The sequence below is a fragment of the Pan troglodytes genome, chromosome 9 (assembly GCF_028858775.2).
Source record: "Pan troglodytes isolate AG18354 chromosome 9, NHGRI_mPanTro3-v2.0_pri, whole genome shotgun sequence".
Classification (NCBI taxonomy): Eukaryota; Metazoa; Chordata; class Mammalia; order Primates; family Hominidae; genus Pan; species Pan troglodytes.
The window spans coordinates 105510344-105531108 of NC_072407.2; the positions used below are offsets into that span (position 1 = coordinate 105510344).

General features: G+C 34.7%; 1 protein-coding gene across 3 annotated transcripts in view; it reads left to right on the forward strand.

Annotated features, from left to right (window-relative positions):
* Positions 1 to 20113, forward strand: part of DYNC2H1 (dynein cytoplasmic 2 heavy chain 1) — a 374133-nt gene extending 354020 nt beyond the window's left edge. For all 3 annotated transcript variants that reach the window (XM_063784470.1, XM_063784471.1, XM_063784472.1), the window contains 2 exons: positions 8751 to 8867; positions 19578 to 20113. In XM_063784470.1, coding sequence (XP_063640540.1) covers positions 8751 to 8867; positions 19578 to 19736 — 276 coding nt within the window. In that variant the 3' untranslated portion in view covers positions 19737 to 20113. The remainder of the gene's footprint in view (positions 1 to 8750; positions 8868 to 19577) is intronic.
* The last annotated feature ends 652 nt before the right edge of the window (positions 20114 to 20765 follow it).

A 20765-nucleotide genomic window follows, 5' to 3' on the forward strand; every position in this document is an offset into this window, starting at 1 on the left:
TTCGATCAAACCCTTTCTGAATGGTTGAGCGCCTATAATAGGAGAGGCACTGTAGTAGGTGTTCCTAGCATCGGCTACAATGGTATAGTGTGCCACAAATTTGATCATTACCAACAAGCTAGATCTTTCCCTTTTGGCTCTATAGACTGCCATAAAATTCTCACTTAAAGCTGAAGGAGTTAGAAAAGTTTTCTTTCATTCAATTTTGTCGTTTTGTTTTGTTGAGATGGGGTTTTGCTATGTGGCCCAGGGTGAATTTGAACTCCTGGGCTCAAGCAATCCTCCTGCCTCAGCTTCTTGAGTAGCTGGGATTACAGGCACACACCACCACACCCAGCTTCTTGACATTTTATTTTAACCTTAGCCCCTAGCTCATGAGAAGTACCTTGGCTATTACTGGTGGGTCATACACTGCTGTCCAATTGTCAGGAGAGGGAAGGAACACAAAACATGTATATTTAGTCTCTGGCAGCTGTGAACCATGCATGTAATTATAGCATCATTTTTTAATTTAGGAGTATAATAAGCAAGGGAAACCAGTTTTATTGTGTCAAAATGTGTTCATATTTCCCAAAGTATGTTGACCGTTCTTTCAAAATGGGAATAAAGTCATGCACAACCAGAAAATCCCAAGCTTATATAATTGTTTTGTACATTGGGGCAGTGGGTGGGGCGGGGGGGTGGGCTGCGCTGACAGTAAAACAAGATTATAATATTAGTATCTAAAAAAGAGCTATGTGACATTTTTAAGCAATTAATGGGGCAGTCTGAGCCTTGGCTGTCACAGTTATGAGTAGATTTCAATAATAACTTCATTGACATGTTTATTATGAGGATCTCTGAATATATATGTATAATCTATATATATATAATGTATATTTTATATATACAGTGAATATATATTTTTATATATATTCAGATTACATATATGATTAAGATTTATATAGTAGGAAATATTTGTTTCTTAGTTAGAAAATCAAGTATGTTTTTCATATAAAGTTCTGTATATCCAGTCAGCAAAATTCTTTTATTTTTCATTTGGGATTCATTAAAAGATATTTTATTGTTAAGAATTAAAATATTCACTTGTAAATATTTAGTAACATAAATAAGCATGGTATAATGACTAGAAAATAATTGTCATTTTTGTTAGTAATGTATTTCCACATATACTTACAACTTTAATTTTAAAAGCCATCTCTACATATGAGATTTAAGATAACTCGACAGAACTTTTCCTCTCTCTGGTCCATTCATGTGAGCTATAAAAGCACATTTTCTAACTTTCTCACCTGCAGTTTCCAATAATGTTATCAGGGAAGAAGTCTTTGTAAGGCTTTCACTGTTAGCACTTGGCAAAATTAGTAAGTTCATTTGTCCATTTAGGCTCCTTTTAATTATGCTTTACAGCAGAAGGGATTGTTTCAATAGGAGAACTTTGGATTTGAATTATACTTGAATTTTACTATCACTATAATTTTATTAGTTTTTTTAAAATCTCTATCACCATAGACTGAATTAAACAGTGAGGCTGTAGTTCTCCAAACCAATCAATATCTTAAACCCTCTAGACCTACTTGAGAGAACATATTTATGTATTGATTTTCAGTTCCTGAGCATGGCCCTCTAAAATTCCTGCCATTATTGATCTATTATGTGTTAAATAGTACTTGAAAACTTGATATTGCAAAATACATAAATCAAGCTCCTGTTCAGCCTACGTGTTACATCTTCCTCCAAGGCTGAGAGAGGATTGCCCTAGCAACACTTCGAGTGCTCAGTAGCCATATGCGGTATAGTATATACAGTAACCACACATGGCTGCTGAGCACATACAGGTACTATATTGTAGTTCTGCATGAAACAGTCAATTCCCTAGGAAAATGTAAACATCCTTTGGTCTTCAAGGTTTTTTTTTTTAATAGTGTTTAATACTTTCTATTATTAAACATTTTAAACAAATACAGAAGAGAGAGTAGTAAAATGAGTCTGCATATTCCAAGGTTTTAAGATTTAGAAACATTCCACCTTTTTCTCTTTTTTTTCTTGCTAAAACACATTTCAGACATCATTTTATTTTACCCTTCTATGGTTCTGAATGTGTTTCTTTAAAAATATATTTTTTCTTAAATATAATGTATTATCACAAATATCAAAATTAAAATTCCTTGGAATCATTTAATATTCAGTCCAAAACAATATTGACCAGTCTCCAAAAGAACTCTTTCCAGTGGTTTGTTTGAATCAGTGTCAAAATAATGAAATGAGATGCTAACATGGCATTTGGTGATGTGCCTTAAGTCTTTTTATACCTAAATCAGGTTCCACCTTTCATTTATTACCACTGTTTGTTACAGGAGTGGGGTCATTTCTCCTATAGAATGATGTACATTCTGTATTCATCTGCTTGCTTCCTTATGTTAGTAAACTTTTGTTCCTCTGTCTCTCATTCCTTATAAATATAAATTAATTCCAAAGATCTAATTACATTGATTTTTTTTGTGTGGAGGGGCAACAAAAATACGTCATAAGTGGCACTGTGTTCTTCATTTTACATTGTATCATGAGGCACACACGTGTTGTTTTCTTGTTTTTAGTGATGCTAAAATTGATTCATGTGTACAGGCAGTGACAGCCTCATTCCTCATGTAAAGTTTCTCATCAGTATTTCATCTAATAGATCATTGCTTGGATAACTAGGGTTGCACACTGATTTTTCTAATTTTGTTATTCCTTCCACATTTATTAGCTAAAATTCTTCTGTAAAGAGGCTTCAATTAGGTCTATGTAGTTACTTGGATACTATGAAATACATTTTTTGTTGAAAATAAAGAATACCTAATTTTTTCATTTAAACTGGGAATATTCAAAAGATGCTGTTGATAGTTTCCAGCAGTGTCCAGTGACATTTTCTCTTTAAGTATCATTGTGAGCTTCTTGTATATCTAATGTTTCAGTAAATTGCATTTATTTTATTTTTCATGTGCAGTTGTCTCTGGTCTTTGGCATATATGTGACGCCTCTTAATGTTGACCTGTATATCTTTCTTTTTTCTTTTTTGAGGAGGGGGTAAACCTTAATAGTGAAGTGTAGCGTCATACACAAAAATGTACAAATTTCAGAGTACAGCTTTATGAATTTTCAGTAAGTGAATAAACCTATGAAACAATCATGCAGATCAGTATAATATTTTATGGTGATTCTTTCTCAAAAATTATGTTTGCAATTAAATGGACCTAACACATATAGTACAAACCTTATTTTTCTTTCAATATATTGTAAACAACTGAGAACCGCTGAAGATGGCCCAGGGAGATTGTGATTCATCCACTTTTATCTAAATATATACTAATGATTGGTAAAATATAAAAAAAGGAAATCACAAACCTTAGCTGGCTTGAAATACAAGGTAAGTATTACGTTGTGTCAGAAACAGGACAGAAAATAAAATTATAAGTAGGGCTGGAAGTACAGATAGATTGAGCTATAAGTCCAGAATTAGGAAGCAATGAAGCATGGCTTTTTTAGAGTAAAAGGAATTAGTAGTGCTAAATGTTACATAGGACTATAACCAGGCTTGTTGCTGGTCGAATCCAGTTCTGAGGTTAGGCTCTCCATCTCCCCAATAAAAGGAGACTGGATAAAGCTGTTGCAGGCCTGGAGCAGCGGCTCATGCCTGTAATCCCAGCACTTTGGGAGGCTGAGGCAAGCAGATCGCTTGAGCCCAGGTGTTTAAGACCAGCCTGAGCAACATGGAAGAACCCTGTTTCTACTACAAATACAAAAAATTAGCCAGGCCTGGTGGTGCATGCCTGTCATCCCAGCTACTCAAGAGGCTGAGGTGGGAGAATCACCTGAGTCCAGGAGATCAAGGCTGCAGTGAGTCATGATCATGCCACTGTATTCCAGCCTGGGCAATGGGAGTGAGACCCTGCCTCAAATAACCAAACAAACAAAATAAAGCTGTTGCAGAATCACTGATTGAGTTTATGGCATTATAGAAATCTGTAGGCTTAAGAAAGCTGAAAGACAAAGAAATAGCCTGACTCCTTAGATGCTGAATCTCACTACCTATCCACGAGATCTGCAGTATCCCAACATCTCCAGAACAGAACCCCCAAACTGGCATTATAAATATTGTATATATGTAGATATGGAAGGGACAGTAAAGAGGTCTATGGAGGGAAAATACTGCTCAAGATGAACCTAGAATCCAAAATCCAAAGTAAATGGGAAAAAAAATCTAATCCAAAAAGGAAAACTAACAAAATCATCAGATGAAACAGCTAGTCAATTAGTTTGTTGTTAATTTTACAGAAAAATCTGACAAAAAAGTAAACTATTTTAGTTTCCTTGAACAGATACATGAAGGAATAACTTGCAGTACAAAATAACAAGAACTTCTGGAGGAGAAACAGGGAAAGATAATACAGTTATAGTTGAAAGTAATGTCAGAAATGAAAAATGTAGTCTTTAAATGAAAAAATTGATAGACAAACTATACATTAGATATGATTTAAGAAGACATGATAAATTGGTTATGTTATGAGACAAAGACAATAGTTTCAGATACTCCAACCTATTTCTAAAAGGATTTCTAGAAGTATAAAACAGAGAGAATGACAGAGAAGAGAAACTTGAAAAACTAATTCAGGAATTTTCCAGAATTGGAGAATGATGAGTTCTTGGATGAAAAGCATCTGCAAAGTACCAAAAATAATAAACAAAGTAAATTAAAGAGGAAAATCTTCAAAGTTACCAGATAAAACATCAGATTTTCTACCAAAATAATCACCATGTTGACAGCGGACTTCTCATTCACAACACTAGATGTCAGAAGACAGTACAATAATATATTCAAATTGATGAGGAAAAATAATTGTTAAACTTTATTGCCATCTAAAATAATTCAATAATGAAAGCAATAAGAGACTTTAGGAACCCAAAGACCACAAGAATTCACCACTCACATACAGCCTCAATGAAAGCAATATTGAAACACGTACTTCTGCACAAAGTAAAGCCAGAGAGAAAGTAATGAACACCTAAAACAACAGTGAACCCCAAATTAACAAAGTAATTTTAGTGTGTAATTTAACTTAAATTTAAGTAGCTTAAATATTGACTGTAAAATATGTTATGCTTAAGCTGAAAATCTAAACAGCAATAATTCAATTAGATATAATGTGTTAAAATTCATACTATGTTCAGTACTGAATACTTTAAGAATTTATTAGAAAGTTTTACACTTAATTACACATTTAAAAGTAGATGGTAAAACACTAAAATGGATATACAATCCATAGCAGAAAAGGAGAAAAAGCAAAAAAAGGTAAAGAGAAAAAAATATAAAATAGGAATAATACCAAATATATGACTATTGTAAACATATTAATCCTACCAATTAAGAGAGATTATCAGACTGGGGAAAAAATAAAATCCAGTTAAATGTTACTTAAAGATGTACATTTCAGTCATGATCACGCAGATAATTTGAGAAGTGGAAAAATACAAGAAAGAAGAACTTAATGGTGAAAATGTCCTGTTTACATATCACAAGAGTAAATACTTAAAAAATGTCAGACTTTCCAAAATCAAATTTTAAAATTTCATGCAATTTCAACCAGTATCGCAAAGTGTGTTTTGGTTTTTTTTTAATCTGTGGCACATGAGTTTGAGTTAGCATTTGCTCAAACTAGCTCAAAACTTAGTGGCTTAGAATACCAATTTATTATTTTCTCACAATTCTGTGGGTTGCCTAGTAGATCCTTTGCTGATTTACTCAGACCCACTCTGCATCTGCATTCGGCTAGATCAGTTAGAAGGGAAGGTCCATGCTGGCCTCATTCATATATATGGCAACTGGTGCTAGCTCAGTCCTTCACATGCCCCCTCATACTTGTAGGTACCTCATACTGAGGTACCTCAGTCCTTCACATGCCCTCTCATACTGCAGTAGACTAGGAGAGCTTCCTTATATGGTGGTTTCAGTGCAGCATTTCTAGAAGGCAGAGCCTTTTAAAGCCTAGCTTCAGAAGTTGCTTAAAGTCCGACCACATTCTATTGGTCAAAGCAATTTAAAAGACCAGCCCAAGTTCAAGGGGTAGAAAAGAAACTCCACGTCCTGAAGGAAGCAGCAGCCAAGCTTACTTGGCAAAGGGGTGCATATTAGGAGGAGATGAATGTTTGACCATATTTTGCACTGTGTCACACTATTATTATTGTTATCATTATTAAGCGATGGCAGTTGAGACAGTATGGTGCTGGTTTAGGGAACGACAGACTAATGTAACACAAAAAACAGTCCAGAAACAAACTTATGCCAGTATGGAAACTTGACACATGACAAAAGTGGGGTTGGTTACAAATTAGGGGCTTGGAAGGACTATTTGATAAATAATTCTGAAACAATTGCTCACTCATTTAGAAAATGATAAAATTTGATCCATACTTTATATTACAAATAAAAATTGACTCTGAAGGTTTAAAAAGTTACAGAAATAAAACTGAAAGAGAAGACTTTTAGAAACACAGGAAAATATCTACTCAGGATTTCTTTAGACACAAAAGAAGTAAAAGTCTTAAAGGAAAAAGCTGATAAATTTGCTACCCTGAAATTAAAGATACCATAGAAAGTGAAAACACAGGCCACAGACTAGGAAAAGATATTAGTATCTTGTATAACTGACAAAGGATTAGTACTTAAAACAGATAAAGGATGTTTATAGATCAATCTTTTAAAGAAAATGTCCATAGTAAGGAAAAGGTGGAAGTGGGCAAAAGATTTTAATAGGCAACTTACATGAAGAGGAAACCTGAATGGCTAATAAACATAAGGAAAAGTACTTGTTCTTACTAGTAACTAGGAAATGAAGTTAAGACCAAAATTTGATTCCATTTCATGCTCATCAGATTGGCAGAATTTTTAGGTCTCAACAGACCAAGTATTGGCAAGATTGTAGCATAATGTAAATTCTTATATATGACAAGTAAGAGTATAGATTGATAGAGTTACTTTGGGGAATAATTTGCCAATATTAGGTAAAATTGAGATTGACCACACTCTTCAACCTATCTAGAGAAATTCATGCAAATGTGTATAAGGAAGTACACAGCATGGTTATTGCAGTGTTTTTTTAATAATGGTAAATGGTTAGAAATATTCACCAGCAGAAAAATGGATAAATTGTTGTATATTAACAAAATGAAATGTTGTGCAGCTGTTGGAAATGAAAGAACAAAATGGATGCACCTTAAAACCAATAATGAAGGAAAAGAGTAGGTTGCATGTTACCCTTTACATAGAGATTGGAAACATGAAAAACAATACTATTTATTGTTTATAGAAAAGGACAAAACTAAATTCAGGCCAGAATATTTTTGAAACTCTTCAAGTGACCTGTATATCACATTAGTCATATAGCAGAAAGAATATTTAAGTATTAAATATTTATCATCCCAGCTCTTTTACTAACAACAAAGTTACTTATCTTTTCCTTGCAACAGCAACCTTACTGTAAAATTCAAGTAATGAAATCATTCAAAACAATTGGTTAAGGGATCCTCTCCTAGCACCTAAACCATTCCCTGAGTGTATGTTGCTGAAAATTATCTTCACTCTTCCAATTTAGTGTTCCCTTCATTCTAAATTCTATAGTTCTTTCATTTAGTATGTTAAAATTTGAAGGCACTGTTTTTTTGTTTTGTTTTGTTTTGTTTTTTTTGAGGCGGAGTCTCGCTCTGTCGCCCAGGCCGGAGTGTGGTGGCGCGATCTCGGCTCATTGCAAGCTCCGCTTCCCGGATTCACGCCATTCTCCTGCCTCAGCCTCCAGAGTAGCTGGGACTACAGGTGCCCGCCACCACGCCCAGCTAATTTTTTGTATTTTTAGTACAGACGGGGTTTCACCATGTTAGCCAGGATGGTCTCGATCTCCTGACCTTGTGATCTGCCCGCCTCAGCCTCCCAAAGTGTTGGGATTACAGGTGTGAGCCACCGCACCCGGCCGGCACTGTATACTTTAAGTTTGTTTATATTTTGTACCAAGTTCAAATTATGATAATATAGATGTGGCTCTTAGGGCAAAGTGCCAGAAGAGCTATAAATGCCAAATACTGACTCTACATTTGTTACCTTTAGATAGTCAGGCTAGATTAACTGCAGAAACTAAAAGAATGAAGAGTTTCAAAGAAGAAATATGGAGCTAATAGTACCAAAAGAACCGTGTTTTCATTTTCAGGATTTCTTATATTTACACCAAGGTTACCTTAAAGACATGAATTCTTTCTTCTCTTTAATTCTTCTTTCATATTCATATCGCATGTCGTTTTTTTCATTACACTTTCTGAACTTTATTCTATTCCTTAAAAGGTGTCAGAATTCAGGTTGGGAATACAGCGTTTGCTCTCTAATTATGCTTTTCTCCCTTCCCTCATGGAGAAAGAATAACTTTTTGGCTTTTGCCACTGTGATTCTATTACACTAATGTCAAGACACCCACAGTTGTATAACAGATGAGATTTATATGTAATTCTAAAAATATATTTGCTAAAAATGAGAAATCAGTCTCAAAGAAGTTGACAGTGAACACTAGTCCAGGCCTTACTGACTTTATTCTCAAAGTACTATAATCTTTGTTTTCATATATTTGGAATCGGTGAACACAATGGAAAGCATTGCTCTTAAGATAGAGTAACCTCTGACATTTGAGACTTTAATGCATATGTTCATGACATATTTGTTTCCATGGCAGATCAGTGGCTTGTTACTAGAAGGATGTAGTTTTGATGGAAATCAACTTTCTGAAAATCAGCTTGATTCTCCCAGCGTGTCATCAGTGCTCCCTTGTTTTATGGGCTGGATTCCACAGGTAATACATTTTTAACAAGCACAAGTTTTAATTATATCAGTTCTCTCTTAGATTTTATCTTTTCAAGAAGACATTCTTGGCCTGTGTATTTTTGTTTGCTTTCTAATCTCACCTGCATTTGAACAAATTTGCAGTCAAAAGTACTTTATCCTTTATCATGTTTAAGATGCACAAGACATTTGAAAACCTTGATTTTGTTATAGAAAGAATAACATAGTATTAATTTCTGGAGAGTTTATAGCCTGGTAATAAAAAAGCCTTTAATGATAATAAGAACTACCATGTGTTGCATTCCTCTTGTTTTCAGCAATGTGTGCTAGGTACTTTATATGCTTTACCTAAAATCCTCCTCAGAGCAGCCATGCAAGGCAGATATTATTATTCCCACTTTCAAATGAGGAAACGTGCTCACGCAGGTTAAATGACTTCTCGTAGTTAGCTACACAGAAAGTGATAGAATTAAGGTGTTAATAGATGTATGGCTTTGTATCACACAATGTCATTATGCAGCTGATAGGTGGATGAAGAAAACAATCTTAAAGACTTATTTAGTTAACTTTTTTCCTTTCAAAACCATTATTGAAAAACTTTCAACAGTAGAACTTGGGGTATACATGTCTTTCAAATAGGACATAGTTGTAAAGAAGCACATAACTTTTTCTTAATAAAGTTAAGAATGCACATATGACTACATGTGAATAAACTTTAAAGTTCTGATTCTGTATCTAATGGGCAACAAAACTATTTCATGTATTGCTTACTACAAGAAAAATGAGCTTTCTCATTGGGAAATAATGCATTGAATTTTCCAGTTATTGTCATTCTCCTTATAAAATAAAAATCAAATGCACCAGAGTATTTATTTAAGGAAAATCTTAAAAAGTGATAGCAGTTAGCAACATTGCCAAGACAGCTATAAGAGTATCCTCTGACCTAAAAGAGCATATGTTTCTGTCAAAATTCCCTATTTTTCCCCCATATCAGCTTCATTTTCTCCAAAATTAGAGTGACTATAAGATAAAGGAGAGAGAAGAGACTGAAAGAATCAATGTTTACTTCAATCTTGCTGTTGATTCCTATAAGAATTTTCTACAAAAATTTGGTAAATTATGAATGACACATTTTTGTCTTAGGTGTGTAAATTAAATTGAAACTTATATACAAAAGTTAAGGTTGGAATTTGTCAAGTGTTGTGAATATAATATACAAAATTGTTTAGGATGGCAGAGATAAATTCCAATGAATTTAAATTATATAAACTACTAATTCTCTGGAAAATAAAATCCATATAATGATCATGAGGAGGAGAAAAAAAAAAGTAGGGCGAGTATAAACAGGTTCACTTGAGGAAAAACCCAAACAATAAAAATAGAGCTTGAAGAGCAACTAAGAATAAATATAGGAGAAAATGACCTGGAGTCATACCCACGTACTGAACGCAAATCAGGAATGCAGTGCTGTCATGGACAAAGCCAATCTGTTACCGGGTTGTATGAAAAGCAATGTGACTTTACAAGACTAGGAATTGATAGCTTGGCAATATTTTACTTTGTGTATTATTTCTATCCAGTTTTATTTGTCATACTTCTGAAAAGTCAGGATTGGAATAAAAAGCTAATTTAATTTGAAAAATAGCTCATATAAAGAGAGGTAAAATAAATAGAGCATTTATCCTATAGAAGAGATGACTAAAAGTTAATATGAACTTTTTACTCTTTTTCTTCTTCTTATTATTATACTTTAAGTTTTAGGGTACATGCGCACAACGTGCAGGTTTGTTACGTATGTATACATGTGCCATGTTGGTGTGCTGCACTCATTAACTCGTCATTTAGCATTAGGTATATCTCCCAATGCTATCCCTCCCCCGACCCCACAACAGTCCCTAGAGTGTGATATTCCCCTTCCTGTGTCCATGTGTTCTCATTGTTCAATTCTCACCTATGAGTGACAACATGCGGTGTTTGGTTTTATGTCCTTGCGATAGTTTGCTGAGAATGATGGTTTCCAGCTTCATCCATGTCCCTACAAAGGACATGAACTCATCATTTTTTATGGCTGCATAGTATTCCATGGTGTATATGTGCCACATTTTCTTTTTTTTTTTTTTTTTTGAGATGGAGTCTCGCTCTGTCGCCCAGGCTGGAGTGCAGTGGCGTGATCTCGGCTCACTGCAAGCTCCGCCTCCCGGGTTCATGCCATTCTCCTGCCTCAGCCTCCTGAGTAGCTGGGACTACAGGCGCCCGCTACCACGCCCAGCTAATTTTTTGTATTTTTAGTAGAGACGGGGTTTCACCGTGTTAGCCAGGATGGTCTCCATCTCCTGACCTCGTGATCCGCCCGCCTCGGCCTCCCAAAGTGCTGGGATTACAGGCGTGAGCCACCGCGCCTGGCCTGTGCCACATTTTCTTAATCCAGTCTATCATTGTTGGACATTTAGGTTGGTTCCAAGTCTTTGCTATTGTCAATAGTGCCGCTATAAACATACATGTGCATGTGTCTTTATAGCAGCATGATTTATAATCCTTTGGGTATATACCCAGTAATGGGATGGCTGGGTCAAATGGTATTTCTAGTTCTAGATCCCTGAGGAATCGCCACACTGACTTCCACAATGGTTGAACTAGTTTACAGTCCCACCAACAGTGTAAAAGTGTTCCTATTTCTCCACATCCTCTCCAGCACCTGTTGTTTCCTGACTTTTTAATGATTGCCATTCTAACTGGTGTGAGATGGTATCTCATTGTGGTTTTGAATTGCATTTCTCTGATGGCCAGTGATGATATTTTTCTGTAAGATTTTCTCCTGGGCTTTTACACTTGTACATGACATGTAATGGAAGAATTTGTTAGTGCTTCCCCACCTCCTTTTTCCCCTTCTTTCTTTACAGTGAGCCTCCTCCTTTTCCTGTAATCATACTACTTTCAGAATGTCTGTCCCATATCAGCTAAGAAGGAAAGAACATGAGATCTACTGCTAAGTGTTTCAGTACACAAAATTATCTAGTTCAGCAGACCTAAATTGTAGTCCAAGTTTCCAAGCTTATGAATTAGGTGATTTAGATAAGGTACCTAACTTCACTGAGCCAGTTTCCTCATTTGAAAATGGACATAATAATGTTTCTGTAGGATCATGCTGAGGATTAAATATGTTTGTGTGTGTGTAAAGTACCTAGCACAGTGCTTCATACATGGTAAGTCAAATTTATCCTGTTGTCAATAATTTAAACTTTTATAATGCTATAATGTTTTATCTTATTTCATATGGTACTTTTTAGTTTACCAGTACTTTCACTCATTATTAAGTTATTGTTGAGTTTTTATATACCAGATGTTATGCTGAACCCTGGGGTTACGAAGATAAACAGATTTCTCCTGCGGAGTCTTCCACCAACTGGGGAAGCAAATAAGCAAAGAGAGTACTACAGTTCAGAATCATTAGTGCAATTAGAGAGGTTTATATAAAGCGCTTTGACAGATGAGGGAGGCTTCAACTCTACCATGTGTGAACAATGAGGGAAAGTCAGATGACCTCGCTGAGAGAGGTGGCAGCTTCTCTTGAACTGTTACTTGAACTTTAGTAATAACAGTTTAAGGACAAATTCAAAAAAGATAGGGTAACAAGGCATTCCAGACAGAAGTAGCAGCATATGTAAATATATGCAGATAGAAAAGAGCTTAGGATATTCTGGGAACAGCAAGTATTGTACATCTGGAGCATAAAGTTCATATGGAAGAATGGTGGGGGATGCGGCCAGAAAGGAAGGCCAAGACCAAGTATGAGAAGCTGAGTAGCCATGCCAGAGTTTAGACCACCTTATGGTCAGTAGGAAGCCATCAAGAATTTAGAACAGGGCCAGGCATGGTGGCTCACACCTGTAATCCCAACACTTTGGGAGGCCAAGGCAGGAGAATCACTTGAGCCCAGGAGTTAGAGCCTGGCTTGGGCAACATAGCAAGAACCCCATCTTTATTAAATAAAAAAAGAATTAAAAAAAAATTTTTTTTTAAAGAATTGAGAACAGGAGTATGGTAAGATCAGATTTGTAGTTTTAGAAAATCGGTCTAGCAGTGAGTGGTTGGATAATAGATTGGCACACTGTGAGATACAATTATACCGGCGTCTCATAACAATCCTATGGGTTTGGTACAGCAAATTTTCTATTTTTCTGATGAAAGGACTGAGAATCAGGTAAGTTAAATGACTTATGAGTTCCACAATGGTAGCATTAGTGTCCAGACAATCATAGTGAACATTTATTTGCACTGATTACATACCAAGCACTCTGCAAGGTGTTTCAAATACAAGATATTAAGCTTTTATAAAAATTTTGAAATAGGAATTGTAATCTCCATTTTAAAGTAGAAAATGGAGGTTTAAAAGATTATGTTTTATTATATGATAATAATATAACTCAGAACTTTGGTAACTAAACATTTTTTTACACCAGAAGGAGGTTATTTCACAAATTATTTTCACAATATTATCTGACACCCAGTATCCCTGAGGAGCTTCGTTTCAACAGAAACTTGCCCACTAACCCAGTCATTTGCACAACATTGCTTTGAGTTAGGCTGCAGCTCCATTTTTCAAAGAACATTTTAGGTTGCAAAAGATTGAAGAACTTCAACATTGTTTCAGTATGTGGTGATACTTAAAAAAGGGTATCATCAATAAATTCTAAGACTTCTACTGGGGCATGAAGAGGAAGCTCTATCATTGCCTCTATTTGAAATGCAGTGTACTTTGTGAATTAACAAGATTGGAATGATGAATTCAAGGAAAAATGAAAATAAATAAAATACTGATGAAATATTTTTCTAGTATTTCTGTTTACCATTATCTATGTACTAAGATAATATAACTGACATTCACACTATTTATTCATTCATGAAACAGATTTTTTTTTTTTTTTTGAGATGGAGTCTCACTCTGTCTCCCAGGCTGGAGTGCAGTGGCTCCATGATACAGATTCTTAAAGTTACTCCAGTTCCAGTTCAGTGCAGTATTTTTGGTTAAATTAATATTGGTTCAAATTAAGATATAGCTAGAGGATTTTACCCAGAAAGCATTAGCTTTTTCCAGTGCATTTCTTAACATGTTTCTATATATCATAATAATTCTCTATGAAAAATGATTCAGTAAACAAACTTAATAAACACAATATTCCCTCCCTTGGAAAGTCTTATATTAACAGCTCTGAGAAGTCCCAAAGATTACTTACCACACAACCTTCTCATGCACCTACACCCTATGCTCCATCAGGATCTAATATTCCACATAGTATGATTTGGTCAACACTGCTTTATGATGAGGACCAGTCTCAGTGATGCCCTTCTGGCATTCCACAGGAAGTCAGTTTGCCTTTGCTCTATCTTCCTGTAAATAATGCTCCTGAGAGTTTATCAGCCCCACAGTAACACAGTAGTCCTGAGCCAGCCTGAACCCATGAGGCTGGATCTTCTGATAGGCACAATTGACAATTCAGCTTCAGAAAAAAATTTATTCTCAGAGAAAATAGAACGATAAAATATTTACACAAGCTACTCAGGAAAACAATCATTACTTTATATTTTGTATAGATGTTAAAATACCACATATATCAGAAGATATGTGTTGAAAGTTCTGCCTTCTATACACTCTGGTTTGAAAATAACAAATATTTGACTAACATATTTTGTATGTTATTTTTTTTCTTCAAGGACTTATTATGAAAGTAATGATGTTATCACTATATTGTTGAAAAATCAGGGAAGTATATCTTTACCAATATACATTTTGAAACCTAGCTAGACATTCTTAACAGAACAAAGTCAGAGTATTCATTGGTAGCAAGCTGTTTTGTTTCCTATTTTGAGATTTGTTTTCCCCAGAATTGCATCACTAAATTGTGCTACTTGTACATACATTAGAACTCCGATTTCCTATCATTTCCTCTTCTAAAAAAGAACTGTTCATTGACTTGATTATAAACATTCAGAAAGCATGTGTTAAAATAAGTTGGACTGTGCATAGACTGATGAATATATTTTGTTTTGTCTTCATATGTGTTTTGTTATGAAATTTAATTGAAATTGACCAAATAGCTAATATGAGTAACCTAATAATTTTGTTTTCATTGTTTGGTTTTGCTTTTCCTTGCTTTCTTTGGTTTGCAAACTAAGTGATATCTAATATGGTAGTCCCTCTGTATCTGCAATTTCAGTTACCCACAGTCAGCAAATAAATGAATATAGTACAATAGGTATTTTGAGAGAGAGAGACCATATTTGCATAACTTTATTATTATGGTATTGTTACAATTATTCTATTTTATTATTATTTATGTTAATATCTTACTATACCTAATGTATAAATTAAACCTTATCCTAGATATGTATGTTTAGGAAGAAACATAGTATATATAGGGTTTGGCACCATCCGCAGTCTCAGGCATCCATTGGGGCCTTGGAATGTATTCCCCACGAATAAGAGGGGACTACTGAGTCACCATTTTGCCTTTGAAAATTGCATTGTCTTCTTTCAAATAGTAGTGTATTGCTTGCTCTTTGTAGAATGTATGTTTTTAAGTCATTTTGCCCAAGGCATGGGCAAATTTTGTTGTGAGACATTCAGGCTTTTCTTGGACACTTTAGGAAAGCAGAAAAATTATGCAAGATGTTTATTCACATAAAACAATTTTTATTTATGAAAAGCTAATTGATTCAAATGAGTGTAAAATTTCAAATTTTAGCCTCATTATTGAACAGAACTGGACCAGTTTGTTTTAATAAAGATATGGTTTATGAACACATCAACCATTTTAGAGTAATCAATCACAATTTATAGATTTTGAATTACTATAATTGCACAAAACTTTGGAGGAAATATAATGTGAATTATTTGAAGTCTTCCTAATATATCTCCTTTTCTGCATTAATTGAACACAGGGTGTTTGTTCATAGTTATTAATAAAATTTTAGTTTCATCCAAATACTTCAGCCCAACAGTGTCTTATGTTTTGCCTGTTAAACATATTAAAGAGGGAATTAGGTCATAATAATTTAATTCAGTTAAGGAGTATTCAAAGAACTTCTATATACACAAAACATTGTGCTAATATAATAGTGAGAATGCCAAAAATACTTGTCCCTGCTTCTACTGTGAGCATTTATTTATTGGAGACTTAAGAGCAAGTGTATTTAACTTTTTTACAGAAGTAACATTTACCACTGAAGAGATTTTGAGAAGTGACAAAATATCAAGAAGCCACTGTATTGCTTTGCTTTAAAACACTAGGTTTTGAAAGAAAGATTTGTACCCTGGCTGTAAGACAAACAAAGCCTACAACTAAAAGATTTGGAAGAATTTGGAAATATATACAAAAACTAGTAAACTGTTAGTGAATATGCAAAAAATCAACTTTAAGTTGATAATAATCAGCATTATTAAGTTCCTAATTTAAAGAGAAATAGTCTTTACATCGATATAGAGAAAATCTCCTGACTAGAAAGGAATAAAATCGTAAAACATTTCATTGTGGTGTTTCTATTTCAGTTTTGATCATAGAAGTAATGGAAAACAAAGCAAATATCAGGTGTTGGAAAAAGATAATTTAAGACCTTTCCCAGGATTAAAAATAGGCAATCATAGATTCAGATCACTTCAGTCTAACAAATATGTGATCTTTGTCTGCTCTTTGCCAAAGAATGTAAAGGAATGCTTGCACTAGGCTTTACCTTTTAAGATCGGCTAAGGAGTCATGACAATTACAGGTTTTTATTCCTAAAGCTTTGCCATCTAAGCAGAATTGAACAAGAGGGAAGAGATTAGTCAGTGACTGATAAAAGTTGAAAATTCTCTTTATCCCAAATCCCACATTTTTTTTTCTGAAGTTCAACTGAGGATTTACTCTCTCCATGAATCACTGTTAGGTTAACATATCCCAGAGTAGCATTTTCCTTATTTTGATTTTCTGAAGTATATATTTTCCCAAAACTTATATTCTAGATATTTGATATGTGTGTATTTTGTTTCCTAAAGTAAAAATTCAAAGGAGATTATTTTCTCTATTTGTCTATGTACTGAAATGCTTAGCCTTTACAATTCTAGGCACAATATTAGCATATAAAGTGCTGTTAAATGAATAGCTGAATAACTGACAAGCTCATCAGTGCAAACAGATAATTAGAAAAATTTAGGACAGATGGTGTTTTTATCTATTTGGGAATGATTTTACCTAGAGAATATGTCTTGTTATATGTAAATATATGTAAATCAGGTTAAGTTTTAAGAATGTTAGGAATGAATAATTTTTTGGGGGACATACTGATTTATATCAAGGGCCAGAAGAGTCAGAGCAGTTGTTGGTGTGTGGGTATGTGTGTGGGCGGCGGAGGGAGAGAGACAGAGAGAGGAGCAGGATTGGAAAAGATAATGTAAAGTTCATATAATGCCCATTTAGGCTTAAAAGTAGAATGTCTTAATTTTCTATGAAAGAAAATTATTTTATTGCTATCATAACACCATTTAAGAGATGTAGTAGCTGCCAAAAAGCTGATTGTTTTCTAGTCGATTTGAGAATTAGCAGGGAATAAGGAAAAGGCAGTCCAAAATTAGAGACATGTGGATAAATAATACTTATATCTGGAGCTCTTTAATATGACATCTGATTCTTTCCACATCCTGTGAGGTGGGCAAGTGTCATTTGTCTTTCTATAATAGTGAAACTGATGTTCAGAGGGTAACCTCTACAGGGTCAGGAGCTCCTAGACAAGTACTCCAGAGCCTGAAAATAATTTATTTCCATAAATGATATTGTGTTCTATTTTGCAAAGTAACAGAATAAGAGACATTAGTTGCTAACATTCATATACTAGAGTGTTTTGTCAACTGTAGTATCTGTGACAACTTTGCCACTTCCTAACTAGGCTACCATGGGTAAATTCTCTGTGGGCTTCTGATGTGTCACTTTTGTAATATTTTAAAATGGGTCTAGCTTGTCTCTTAAGTTCCATTCCAACTCTGCAAAGTAATAATTAATTGAATAAAATCATATAAATTCAGTAAAAATGCTAATCCTATATTTGAATTGGAAATACAATTATGAACTCATGATGTTTTTCTTTTAAAAATACATGATTTCTAAGCTCCAGTCACTAAAACATCCTAGAATTAAAATTATCAATTGGCCGGATGCAGTGGCTCACGCCTGTAATCCCAGCACTTTGGGAGGCCGAGGCACACGGATCACGAGGTCAGGAGATGGAGACCATCCTGGCTAACACAGTGAAACCCTGTCTCTACTAAAAATACAAAAAAGTGGCCAGGCGTGGTGGCAGGTGCCTGTAGTCCCAGCTACTTGGGAGGCTGAGGCAGGAGAATGGCGTGAACCCGGGAGGCGGAGCTTGCAGTGAGCCGAGATTACGCCACTGCACTCCAGCCGGGGTGACAGAGCAAGACTCCATCTCAAAAAAAAAAAAAAAAAAAAAAGATCAATTATTCCTAGCACCCAAATTATGGTCTCTAATACCATTTCTCTTGAAAGAAACTAGGAATCATCAGATTAATGACTAATTTCTAGGGCAGGAAATACAAAAGATGAACTTGTATAATAATACTTGTCATACTAGAAAGGCAGTGAAACTATTGAAGAGACAACTGGGGACGTATCAAAACTCAGGAGCCAACTTAAAAAGTTCCCCCTGAGCAAAGACTGACAATTTGAACACCAATGCAGTAGCGATTGCGTTGCATTAAAGCACATCATATATGTTTAAACCCACCAGTTCATAATACCATTTTTTAAAAAGAAGGGGTGGTCATTGATCACCTTTGGAGTGTGCTAGGAAACATTCACTGTTTTGAAAACACATAAAGGGAAATAGGCATTTATCTAGTTTTTCTTATATGAACTGCACCTCATGGTAATAAAAAAATTGATAAGTGGAAGTTTCTCTTTATAGACATATTTCTGCTTGGAATAAGGAATGATAGATTACCCCTTGTGTAACCTTGAATGAAAAGTGATTATCAGTGGCCTCTAATAGCCAAAAGAGAGAGACAACCAGACATATGCTGCTTGATGGAAACATCTAGTACCACCTATGCGGTATTTTCCAAACATTGAGTCTGAGCTCACCTCTAGATCCAGTTTATAGGAATACAAGGAACAGACAGAGCAACGTGATACCATGGGAACGTAACCCAAAAAAGAATGTGGGAAACTATTTGGTATAGTTTCTTCTGCAAACAAATTGCTAGGAAAAGAGGAGGAAACGCTTACAGATTTAGGAGACTTAAGAGACATTTCAACAAACTGCAAAGCATAGGCTTCATTTAAATTATGATTCTAACAGAAAAACTCTTTAAAACAGGAGATGAGATAATGGATGTGTGATGATATTAAGGAATTATTGGTAGTTTTCTACTGTGTGATAATACATGGTTCTATTTTATTTATAGAGATATATATGTAAATATTTATAGGTGAAATTTTGTAATTGTAAGGTGCTGTTCAAAATACTCCAATGTTTGGGGCTAGGGAGAGGTTGTAAATAAAACACGATAGGCCATGTGTTTCATTTTGTTGCAGGGGGATGATAGGGGTTTATCATATTCATTTGAAACATTTCATAATATAATATTAATATGTTTGTTTCCTTGGTTATCTAATAATCTGTTTCCAAATAGTGTATTGCTTTATTTTAAAACAAGTTATTTTTTAAACAGGATGCATGTGGTCCATATTCTCCGGATGAGTGCATCTCTTTGCCTGTTTACACAAGTGCTGAAAGGGATCGTGTGGTTACCAATATTGATGTTCCATGTGGGGGCAACCAAGACCAATGGATTCAGTGTGGAGCAGCTCTATTCCTAAAAAATCAGTAGAATCTAATGACAACAAAAGCCATCTTCACAAAAGGGAACATTGATTCTTTAAGCTTTAAATCAAACATGTGGTCAGTCTACATTTGAAATGTTAGTTCAAAATATTAACATATAGTTACCTTATGTTGTTGATGTCATTGACATTTTAATGTGTAAAAGCAGCACTGTGCATCTTTTAAAGTAATAAATTAACGGAGTTATTGTTAAAACAGAGTATTCTTCTGACAACATTAAATATTTCTGTGAGGAAGTTCACTTTTCCAGTGGCTCAAAAATTTGTTTTAGGTCAGAGATTTTAAGTGGTATATTAATCAATAATAAGTATTTTGGCTGTCATTTGTGTCATAATTATTTAATAAACGAGCATTCATAATTTTTGCAGTCTTCCCATGACTCTTTTTACATACTGAAGAATGCATTATAAAGTTATAATGAATGTATAAAAGTATCAACATGAATATAATTATACTATGCTAATTATAATATACAAATATATAATTATTGTCATTATAATTATATACTTATAACTAATATCTTAAGGTAATTCAAATAGGAATAATTCAGGTGACATAATAATGGAGGATAAATTCTGGTTATTAAACATTCAGCTTTTTTGTGTTTTTGTTGTTGTTTTTTGAGACAGGGTCTCACTCTGTTGCCCAGGATAGAGTGCCGTGATGCAATCACGGCTCACTGCAGCCTCAACTTCATAGACTCAATCTATCCTCCTATCTCAGCCTCCTGGTACCTGGGACTACAGGATACACCACCCTGCCCGGCTAATTTCTTTATTTTTTTGTAGAGTTGGGGTTTCGCCATGTTTCCCAGGCTGGTCTCAAACTCCTGCACTCAAGCGATCCACCTGCCTTAGCCTCCCAAAGTGCTAAGATTACAAGTGTGAGCCACCACACCTGGCCTGTATTTTTTATAGGAGCTATTATTTTAGCTCTGCAAGATTCCCCGAAATCTAAGGAACCAAAAATACTGTTCAGTTGAGTGATAGACATTTTAGTATCCTATGAAGTTTTT